Raw genomic sequence first — 12,682 nt, forward strand, 5'->3', positions numbered from 1 at the left:
ATTTTAACACAGAGTAAAATAAACTTGCTCAATTGTTTTTTATCGATTCAATAATTATTATCCTGTTTGTTGATAGTTTGTTAAATGATGTTTGTAGATACTTAAAATAATATTGTACCTAGTTTTTCTTTAGGCAATTTATTTTATTTCTACCCACTTCGTTTATCAATTGTATGACGGTGGTAGAAAACTATTTGATTATAAATAACAAGCAAGTATGTTTAATTTAATTAATTAGTTGTAAGTTTAAAAAAATATTCTGTAGGCGATATTCAAACAGGAAATCCAACAGGAAGCTATAATAAGTGGATGTTTAAAATAAAATTGGAAAGGAGTTGATAAATACTAGTATTGTCTCTCAAAAAACGTTATAAAGGGTGATCCAATTTCAGTATTCCATGTTTGCAACTTTGTAAATTAGAATGCTGTGAATACTTTACGCTTGTTTGACGCTCAGCTGATGGGCGTACTTTATCCCTACCACATTTCTCAAATCAAACCGTTTTTCTTTTCCAAAGTTTAAAATTAATATCAAATTGAAAGACAATAGAATAGAGTATTCTACTATGTTTAAAAGAGTACTTTAAAATGTTGATTTTCTTAATAAAAAGCCACCAAAAATATATATTTCGGCAAAATAAACACGCTCTCTAGCCATAAAAATTACATTAAATTTTAAAGCTTTTTTACTCTCGTAAAACTGCTGTTAGCCATTTTGGTGACGTAATGTTGGTAAAACTAACAGTCGGGTACGTAATTATTATATGTATAAATAAAGCTGATGGTAACATACAATTATCATGAAAGCCACCAATAAATTAGTAATTAATGAATAGTATTTTTGCCTAAATGATGTCACATCATGTCAGTTCGTGTTTTAAGTCACGTGATATACATATTAAAAATTATTACTTTTAATTTTAATATAATAAAACAATAATGTGCAATTATGACTCAAAATTAGAGTATTTAAGTATATATTTCTAGATAAATTTTAATTTCTATTAAATTTCATAGTTTATTTTTAACTAAGCTAAGATTTTTCGAAAAATTGAATTTCATTAGGATTCAATTACGAAATTCTGAAAGAATAAACTTTATGTTTAAAAATGATATAGAAATAACATAAACATAATACTTACATAACACATTGAGATAGAAGATATTACTCTCTCCATCACCTTCTGTATTAAAACCCACACACGTATAGTTTCCTGCAGTTGCACGACTAACACCCTGCAGCACTAAACTCTGATTGCTGATGATGATTCCCAGTCCCACATTGTGATTTAATATCCTTCCCTAGAATCAAATAATAATCATATAGCAACAACTTATCTATGTATAGAATATAAACTTCTTATATTATCTCTTTTTGTTAGTGCTTTATTTTACACAGAAAATACCAGCACTAACATACAATGAGGCACTAGTTTTAGAAAAATTGAATCTTTAGACAATGAAAGACTCTCTCTATATGTATCAAGGAATAATAATTTTAGTCCCAAGTTTGTAACACTTAGAAATATTGATGATACGAACAAAATTTAAATCTTCATAAAATCAATTAACTAGTTAATCCATTTCTGTTTGTTCGTCCGCCTGTGCGTCCGTGATTACCATAATTCAAATAGCGCTCAGAACATAAAGAATTTGTAAATGAGCGACACGTCATCTAAGCCACTAGAGATATAATTTTTCCCGCGAGAGAGCACATCGGGCCATTAAATTATTCTCAAAACTATAAAAGGTAGAATTGATGAAATTTTCGATACATCCAAGATTATAACATAAAATACTTTTCAATTTTTGATCCCCTAATTTTTCTTGTCTTGTTGTTTTCTTTTTGATAAAATGGAAAAATGGTATATAAGTTTTATTACAAGTGTTTTAAAAAAACCTTTCAAAAGAGAAACGAAAGCGCCCGAAGAAAAAATTGGTCGTAAAGGATCGTGTAACGTCATAATGTTAATTAATAATTGTATACAGTGTAAACTATTCAATTAATAATATTAAGGATGTATGAGCATGACAACAATGTTTGATTTAAAGGCTCAAAATTTGTTTGTAGGTAGTCTTTTACTCAAAGAATATGTGGTTAAAATTTCAGCTTAGGTATCCGTGCAAATTTTTAAGAAAAAAGTCATTAAAAATCGATATAAAATACATTGGCTCTTATGGAGGAATCTCAAAAAACGACATAGTTTGGAAGTTTTTGATAATTTTCATTTGGAATGAATGAAAACAAATTTAAAAAAAACTTTTTAATAGAACGTAAACATATTAGCAATGAATTAGAAAAGAAAAAAACTAAGTGTCTCCGTCCATATAAGGGATGTAAGAGCAGGGTAGATTAAGGGTTGAAATTATTTTTATCTTATTTTCAACTTTGATGATGAATTTTGTTATAACTCATGAATGTAGACGGCAAATAAGAATAAAATTTTTCGATACGTGTCTTGGTTTTCGAAATATCGAAAGCTAAATTATTAAACAAAATTTTCAATTTTCGATATTTTGAAAATTAAGCCAGATATCGAAAAATTTTATTCTAACTTTTCGTCTTATATCGTCAAGTAATAATATAAATTTATCATCAAAATTGAAAATATCTATTTTTAAATTTGTGCCCCCACTACCATGCTCATACATCCTTAATGCGCAACTTTTTACGAACATTTTTTTTTCGGAGGTTTTCGTTTCTCTTTTGAAACGTTCTTTTAAAACTGTTTGTAACTTTAAAATAACTAAGAAAAAAAGAAAAATAAACACAGTTTTATTATATGCAATTTTTACATAACAACCGAATTTTCAGACCTTTAACTAACATTTTTTGTAGGCCTCACGGTATCCTATTTCTTTTATGAGAATATCGTACAATTTTTTCGAAAAGCACATACACAGAATGTCAATTGGTGCCATCCGGTAAGTATGTAGGAGGTCTGAAATAATGAGACTGTAGAAGCACTTAAACAGTAGCAAAATATATTATGATAGGAAGGATAATGATTCATTTGAAATCAGTCATTAAACTGTAAGTATATTTGGTCTAGGTAATAAACACTTAAGTATCTCGTGCAATATTGGATGAACTCTTAGACAAACAGGAACGTATTAAAGAAAATTGTTCGAAAATTTTCTCAAGTCACTATGAAGAAAGCTTAATCTAAAATATTCAAGTTTATTTGGATCATTATTATTTTTTTCATTTACTTTAAATTCATGAATTTAAAGCATATAAATCAGAAAATAGCTCATGCCAAATTTTTTTAGTGTCATAAATATCACTGTCATCAACATATTAACAAGTGAAATCTACAAAATTTAAGCCCTCCCCCTTACAAATGCGATTTAATTCTTGTAAACCGATTTTTTGAAACTTAATAAGCTATAAAATGTTCTCAAACAAGTCGGTTCGACCGTTTAGGGGCTACGATGTCACTGAGAAACACATAGACGCACAGATAAACATTTTAAACTTATAACACTCCTTCTTAAATCAATATCAAAGTGATGGTAAAGGACATCAGATGAGATGAAAAGTATACTTAGAGGGCTATTATTTTTTGGGACCAATTTGTTTAAATATTTTAATTGAAATATTTGAGTTGACTTTGTTCTCTTGAATTATTGTTTTGATACGTAATTATTTTACCCTTTCACTTTTCGAAATAAATTGAGTCAGGTTTATTTGACCATTCATTTCCATAGTAATTATTTAAAGGTTAAAATTATATGGCATTTCCAAACTGAATTAATTTTGAAAATCATCGCCAATTTTTAGTTTTTTTCGGGTATGTAACCCTAAGCTTGTACATAGCTATGAACACTCTCCGTTAAATTACCTTTAAAATGAAACCAAAAACAAAATCGGTTCATTCGTTTAGGCGCTACGATGCCACAGACAGACAAACACAAGACACACACACATAGCGGTCAAACCTATGACACACCTTTTTTTTAGTTCGGGGGTTAAAAACTAAAGTTCGAAAATAAAGTTCCAGCATTCGAAAATGCTAGTTAGATGCAAAGAGGTCCTTTCTATTAGAGAACTTATTTTTGTTCACTCGTGGCTCCATCCCTGTATTAAATTATGGATGATTTTATTATACGATGAAGTATTGTCACAAAATTTATATGATCATTGAAAAAACCTTCGAGAATAATACTTTCCAGAAACCTGTTTTCTATAATCAATATATTGTATGGCATACATCACGACTGCTATTGTTAACTTTTTCTGTTTTGTAAAAAGTAAATTGAAAGTTTGAAATACTTATAACAAAGCAGTCTGGAACTTTTTTCAAACAGATTTTTGATAAGAAAATATTATATTCATTTGAAAATCAAAATCAAAGTATTTAAAATTTTTTTACCCTAGTAGTAAAAACTTTGAGATAATCCTATTCTCTATAGTCCTATCGGACCAATTTTTTTTTTCGCTTCAGGTGAAGAATTATCACTGGACATGCAGAAAAGTGTTGTTGGTTTTTAGAAATCCTTACTAGTGTGAACCTAATTAATCAAAGAGAACCATTCCCACTAGTGACGTTTTACGTGGGTATTGCCATAGAGATTACAAATAAAATTTTGTTTTCCTAAAAGGAGATGGGCAACCCTTGAATGCAATCTTTGATTGCTTTTATTTTCATAAATATCAATATCAATAATTTTAATTTCATTTTAATTTCAAGTCTAGTTTTACATTTTTATGGGTAATATAACCATTTCGACATCAGAATTATCCTCTATTATTCTTCTTTCAGTACAAATTGGAAATTTATTGACCATTATTAATAGAGTAAAGAAATATGAATTTATCAGTTGCAACAATAGTTTATCTTTGTCTGAATAATTTAGAAAATATCTCAAAGAAAATATTCACGAAAATTTACCAAATATACAGTGGATCAAAAAATTTTCCGAAAAGAAAAAATTTACGTATATAAATCATATTCACAAAGAATATCGGAAGGAAAAAAAAAAAAAAAACCGATCATGATTTTTCACTCAATATAGGAAAAAAAATTATTTCGATAGATATATATTACTATCAAAAACTTTCGATATGCTTTATTTATTTGAATACCTATGTGTCTCAAAATATTATTTTTGTTTAAATTGAATTTATAGCAATACCATGAATATATATATGACACCTATTCAGTGAGTTAATTTCTGTTGAATTTACCTCTTCTGTGATAATTCAATACATTGTAAAATTCATCCTGGAAATAATCGTTTAAAATCAGTATCATCAGCAAGTCATCACTTCAAACCGATGCAAACTGAGGTTTAAGGTTGTTTGTATAAACCATATGCGTTTTTAGCGAATTGCCGAAAGAAATAGAGCTATTGCTTTAGTACTGATGATGGAATTTGGAATCGATCCTAATATATGTCAAAAATGACTATCGTTCATTCGCTAAACTTACGATGATCCTGCGCTGCAAATTTTTTGTCAATCCTTTGGTATATGAAGATACCCATTACTAGTCAAAGTTGGCTAATATTTTTACTGTTAGAGATATCTCAATCAAACCAGGTTTATTTTTGTCTTATCTCGATTTTCTATAAATTAAAAATTTTTGGGACCGAACGGAAACTAACCTTTCATGTAAAGAAGTCGGGATTTTTGGATGCCGCATCCCGCAATAGTACGTCATATTAAGGATCTTATTATTCTCAAAAATCAGCTTTAGGTATGAGTTACATTGCTTACTTTTATTGGATTCTTTAGAATACTCGGGGAGATATAGTGAAGTTTGTAGACAAAAGATAAACTATTCTATGATAGACCATTTTCTTACCTTAAAGGTTTTCTTAAATCATTCCAAAACAGAATTCTAGTTTACTCCAATAATTTTCATCATGTTCACTTCGAAATGTGTAAACCTATAAGCGCTTGATAAACTGCAAATGGATTCGGATATTCGGAAACGGAACATAAACTGAGATTTTGATATACATATACTTAATATAGTCCACGGGACAACACCCATTTTTGTTAAATAATCATGCGTACTTTATAATGTTGGGAGTGTATTCCTTTTGGCTAGTCTACCAAACTTTTGCTCTACGACATTTTTTCGAGAGTGTTGCAATTTCAAATGAGCAGAATTAAGTCACATTGAAGCTATCGATCCAATAAAGTCATATTTAAGCTAACGACGGCAAGAAAACAGCACGAAAAATAATCTTTAAGTCGTTATTTTTCGAAGAAAACATGAATGATAATTTATCGGAGGATGCTACAAATATTTTTCTTAGAACTCTTACATTTGATTTGGGTGGCACCTCAAAGTTCTAACCCATTATATTCAAAGAATTAGTAATACAGTAACCTTTTCATTTGAAAGTATGGGGTAGTCTGCATCAAATCCGGTAGTTACGATTTGTTGCAAACTTATTTTTGATGTTGTCCCAATTAATAATTCAAGTTTGTGACCTCGAGCGCTGAACGCAAATTTGTCAAAAATCGAAAAAAAACCCGTGAAAATAGCTTTTTTTTTATTTTGGCAATTATAACCCTAAACGGGTAGTTTTAGAAGTACCTTTTCCATGTTTTTAAACTAAGACTAAATTTGTTACAATATGAGACTAGAAGCGTCTCTGTAAACCCAATTGTTTCCGAGATAAATCCTTTCAAAGTTTATCATTTTATCTTACCTCGCAATTTTTTGCAATATTATGTCGTTTTGAATGAATTTTGACCCTAAACAACACTAGCAGAGTACGTCGGAAGAAAGTGAAACTACTTTCCGCTGGAGTAGTTTGAAATACTACTTAAATATTGCAAAAAATTAGAAAAAAATGATAAATTTTGCACAGTTTTTTCTCGGAAACTATTTGGTCTTCAATGACGATTCTAGACCCCTTATTGTAGCAAATTTAGTGTACTTTAAAAACATTTGATGCCGACTGTAATGTATAAAGTTACTGCAATATAGGTATTTGTTCTATAAACTATATTAGAAGTAATAGAACATTGGTACAGAAATATTTCTTCATACTGTGAATTGACCAGACAAATTTATGATTTGAAATAAATATTATTTTGTAAAAAAGTATAGATATTTGGTTTGGTTTCTGCTGTTAAATCGTATTATTCCTTACTTTTTCATTTTTATTTTATATTATATTATTTCATTTTTTTTTTTTTTTTTTTTTTTGTACCGTGAACTCTTCGCGTAATAATCAACCCTCATCGTAAATCATGATCGAAAAACGAGAAAAATATATACACCGTGTTCTGTTATTAACTGCAGAAACCTAACTTTTCAAAATAAGCTCATCAAGAGCAACAAAAAAACTCTTTTCCAAATTTCGATCTGAGCCTTAATTTGGGAGCTACAGGTATAACAAAAATTGATAAATTTGATTATTCATTGGCTGTCATTCGTAAACCAGTAGCCAATAATAATCAGAAGATATTAGTAAATTTTTTTAAAATAATATTCAACTGAGGTAGGGATTTTTAGAAATGAAGTGATTTGATTCGATTATATTATTTTGCAAAAACATTAAATTATTGTACTTAAACAAACAAACTATGTCTCAATGGGTGTGGTTTGTTTGCTTAGGTCCAATGATAAATTGTTTACTTATAATTATTATTATTTTTCTCAGAATAATAGAATAAAAATATTTAAATTATAAAAAGTGGGACAATTTAATATTTTATAAATTTTTTGTTTTTTATTATTCTGAGAAAATAATAATAATTATAAGTAAACAATTTATCATTGGACCTAAGCAAACAAACCACACCCATTGAGACATAGTTTGTTTGTTTAAGTACAATAATTTAATGTTTTTACAAAATAATATAATCGAATCAAATCACTTCATTTCTAAAAATCCCTACCTCAGTTGAATATTATTTTAAAAAAATTTACTAATATCTTCTGATTATTATTGGCTACTGGTTTACGAATGACAGCCAATGAATAATCAAATTTATCAATTTTTGTTATACCTGTAGCTCCCAAATTAAGGCTCAGATCGAAATTTGGAAAAGAGTTTTTTTGTTGCTCTTGATGAGCTTATTTTGAAAAGTTAGGTTTCTGCAGTTAATAACAGAACACGGTGTATATCTATACACCCATAGATATGTATAGTATATGTATAATAACATTATTCGACAAAGAAAAATTTAAGGAAAAAATATTGACAGTACTTGTCTGTATATACATTGATATATTATCTAAAAGACTGCATTACTTTACATGTGCTTTGTATGCTTTGCTATGCACAAAGTGGCAGAAAATATCTGATTGAACCGAACGTGAAGTGTTAAAAAAGTTTCATTTCGATTTCGAAGTTTTTGTCAGGTGCTTATTTTTCCGGGACATTATAGTTTTGGATAGTCTAAATTTTCAAATTTGACTGAATTTGAACAAACATTTTTAACCCTCGGGCTAAAAAAGGGGTGTCATAAGTAGTGTCCGACCGAAGGTTTGGTTTCGGTGTCGGCCAGTTTTGGCCAAAAAATCTAGTTTCGGCATCAGTTTCGGTTTCGGCAGACAATCTGCCGAACTTTCAGTCACACCAAAACTCTGCGTGCGTGAACTATCGCGCGTCGTTCGGCTAACTTTGACTTAGTTCGTGTCTGCTGAGTTTGCGGGCCAGTCCGGTGTAATTTTGTTGATACTTTATGTGTTGTGTTGTGTATGCGATCTTGAATTTAGTTTTATTAATTTTAACATTGAAATAACCGCCTGATTTAATTGTGATCGCTATGATTTAATTCTGTGTGATCTTGTTGTTGTGTTAACTGTCTGAATAAGTGTAAAAAATTACCCAAATTTCAGTAGACAATCCATATTTAACATGTCTAAAAAAGTATCAGCTCCGGTTTCGGCCGAAATTGAGGGAGATACCGAAAATTCGGTTTCGGTAGAAATTCCAGCTACAGTCGGACACTAGTTATAAGCTTGACTGCTATATATGTGTCTGTCTGCCTGCCTGCCTGTCTGTGGCATCGTAATGATTAAACGGCTGAACCGATTTTGTTTGTTTCGTTTCAAAGGTAATTTAATGGAGAGTGTTTTTAGCTATGTTTCAAGTGCTAGCTTAGGATTCTATACCCGAAAAAACTAAAAAATTTGAGAAGAACTTCAAAATCGTCTCAAAACTGGAAAAGGCTTTAAGGAAAATGGTAATTTCATGACGAGTGTTCTTAGATATGTTTCAAGTGCGAGTTAAGAGTTCCATACCCGAAAAATTTGTCGGGGGTTTTCTAAATTTTGTAAATTTCACTTGTTAATTATTTTTCGTACGCCTGTGAAATAGCAACTAAACTAAGCTGAGATTGAAAACAAGAGTACTTTGTACTTTTTACACACAATTTTTGTACAGAATTCGTTGTGGTGGAAAGGCTTTATACGTGCTTTTGTAACACCCTGCATATACAAACTCGTGAGCAGTAAAGCTCTATTACAAGGTCATACCCCCTTTCCTTATGACATGCTTCTTACTATTTAATGCTTTGCTTTCTATTAAAATGTTAATTTTTATTGTTAGTGAAAAAATTAAATTTTTACATAAACGGGCTGCAAGATGGTTTCGGGGAGCCAGTACTTCTATAAGACAATTTATCAACACGGAGTCAATTTTTTACCAAATTTTCAATACTTCAGCTCAATTTAAGAGATCTTTGGAGGTTCGTTACTAATTAAAAATCGAGAAAATACGTGGTTTTCAACATATAATTGCGAGAGGGTGTCGTTAATTGATACCCTCCAAAAGGAACTTGCTTGACATAAATCCAATCTATATAAGCAAAGCTTTATAAACGTCGAAAAAGAGGTTGATTCAAACGATACTAAAATAGAATTGTAGAATTTTAAATTCATGTTTTACTTCTTTATTTAAACCACTTTGTATATGGTAAAGTTTTTTCAATGTTGTGTTCTGTTTTGTGTTTTTACCGTTTTTGAATGTATAATATAATTTATAAAAGATTTCTCGTTTTTTGATTTACATTTTCGCTATTTTTCTTTTATTTTGTTCATTTTTTCTTATTGAGTTATAATTTAAATTCTTATTTGCGTGTTTAATATTTTTATTGATATTCTATTGATTTTAATGTTATCTTTTATTTTAGTATTTAATAATTCACAAAAAAAAAAATCAACGATTTTATTTCATATTTAAGAAAACAAATCTAAGCGACATTTAAGAGAATTAAAATTTGAAAATAATAAAATTATGCTTCAAAATTATTTATAATTGTGTTTTTTGTACTTTTAAACGACGTTTATTCTCGTGATAATAGAATAGGAATGTATTAGCCAGTTTATGATTGGCGAAATGCAACTATCATATGTTTAAAAGCTATAATATTAACTCATTAACTATTATATAGAATGTTCAATTTACATTTAAGCATATAAATATCACGAGTATGACAGAATACATGCGTTAAGCAATGCAATTTAGTGAGAAATATTATATACATGTGTTGAGGCTTCGATATGCGTTGAGATAGTTGTAAGACGGTTGGAGAGTGGGAGTTTCTTAGTTGAATAGATGACCTACAACAGATAAACAACGATACAAGTCACTTTTGCAATTTCATATAACACCTACAATACCTCTGACTTAGATGCATTGCTTAACGCATGTACTCTGTCATACTCGTAATATTTATATGCCTACATGTAAATCGAACATTCTGTATAAGTATTTAGGTTTTAATTTTACTATAAGTATATTTTATGTATAAGCTCAGGCATCGACACGAAAAAGATGATTTCAGATCTGCAGCGTTTACCACGCGTATGTCTTTTTTATTGGTGAAAATTCTAAGCGCAGGAGCTAAGCGAATTCCGTCAGGGTTTGAAAAAATAACGCACTTTTTTCTTAAAATCGACTATTGCACTTTTAATTTTTCAAGAAAACTAAGCATCTAGAAAAAAAAGACAAGAGTACATTTTTGCTTAAAACTGATCAAAAAAGGCCAAAGAATTTTTCATTTTGAAAAAATTTAAGCTTTGACAATCTATGCAAAATTTGCATTTACAAAATCGTCCCCTGGCAATCTATACACAATTTGCATTTACATAATTTGTATTTCTCTTGGATAAATGAAAAATTTGAGCGTGGAGCGTTAGTTAAACTATTCATATCTTTTTTCGAGAAGGTATTTACAGCATTCCAATTTATTGAGTTTCAAACATAGGAAACTGAATTTGGATCATTTTTTATAATTGTCAGGCCTATTTTAATAAATTAAAAAACACATTTTTTTTTTAATTTTAGAATAACTATAATTTTAATATTTTTTTGTAATAAAATAATGTAATTTTAATTAAAGAGAATTGAAAAAAGTTTACGATGTATGTATCATATTAAAATCGTCAATTATAATCGAGAGACTTTGATGTAAATAAATATCGTATACATGATTAAAGTAAACAAAACAAGTAATAATAATGTATTTTTAGTTAGATAGACAGAAATCAAGTCGCGCATCCTACAAAAGCCAGTTTTTTTTTTCTGTATACTTAAAATCAAAATTCATTTCTATAACATAATGTACAGTGTAAAAATATATTAACTATGTTTTTATAGCAAAAATGTAAATTTATACTGAAAACAGTAAACTCAATCAAACTACATTACAATATAATGATTGTTTATCAATTTGCATATTTATTATACTCCTAAAAAAATACTTTTTATCCAGCACCGTAATAAACTTTATTTCAGGTCAATAAATTATTTAGGGTAATTAATACCTGATAAATGTATATCTTTTTAGATAATGAAAAATGACTTTTTTTGCAGGTATCATTATAGGATTGCTGCGAAATAAAATACCAGAATTTTAGGCGATAACTCAAAAACTAACAATTTTATCGTGACATTAACCCAATTTTTATGTTTTTTGCAAAATATGCAAAAGTTGTACCCATTTGATATTTGAAGGTACTTTTCGCTCTAAATCGTATACTAGATATCAGTAGGAAGCGAAACACACTAAAACGTTCAAAAAATTATTCATTATCACGCCCAAAAATTCATTCTCAATAAAAATGTTTATTCTGCAGTTTTTAGTAAAAAAAGAAGAGAAAAAGAAAAAGAAGTTTTTTTAGTTTTTTGAATTATTTACTAACTATTAAGCCTTTTTATTTTACTAACTATTAGACCTTTAACTTAGATTAACCAAGGGTTCTTGCTTTTGTTTTAAGAGTATTTTTTATTTTTATTTTATTTTTAAATTTTTTAGTAGGAAATATAATACATTTTTTTTTCATTTTACTAACCAGGTTAAAAGTCCATAAAATGACCACACCATTAAAAAAGCTAGCCTTTAAAAAAAAAAAGTTTATCATTCTATTCATTCAAGGATTGCCGAAATCCAGTTTAGGCCTGTTATAGTAGTTCTATTTTAAGTTATTGGTTATCGCATTGAAAAATGATTTTCCCAATAGATATCAAATCCATTAATTAAATAATGTATATTTATGCAAAATAAAAATAAAACTCTTAACAAAAAGAAAACCGACTTCGAAATACAAACTTTTCCAAAACAAATTAAAATAATGAAAATATAATGTAGTTAAAATTATTGTTATTTTTGGAGTCGGTGTCAGTCTTGGAAACAACTCTGACAGAACAGTTTGTTGCATTAGCTTGGTTGACACCGACTCCAAAAGCAACAATAATTTTAACT

At 28.8% G+C, this 12,682-nt stretch overlaps 1 protein-coding gene across 1 annotated transcript in view; it reads right to left on the minus strand.

Annotated features, from left to right (window-relative positions):
• Positions 1-12,682, minus strand: part of LOC123293021 (protein turtle-like) — a 434,897-nt gene that overhangs the window by 179,680 nt on the left and 242,535 nt on the right. Inside the window, exon 7 of the mRNA XM_044873737.1 lies at positions 1,143-1,302. Within this exon, the coding sequence (XP_044729672.1) occupies positions 1,143-1,302 (160 nt within the window). The remainder of the gene's footprint in view (positions 1-1,142; positions 1,303-12,682) is intronic.

This window comes from Chrysoperla carnea, chromosome 2 (assembly GCF_905475395.1).
Source record: "Chrysoperla carnea chromosome 2, inChrCarn1.1, whole genome shotgun sequence".
NCBI classification, from domain to species: Eukaryota; Metazoa; Arthropoda; class Insecta; order Neuroptera; family Chrysopidae; genus Chrysoperla; species Chrysoperla carnea.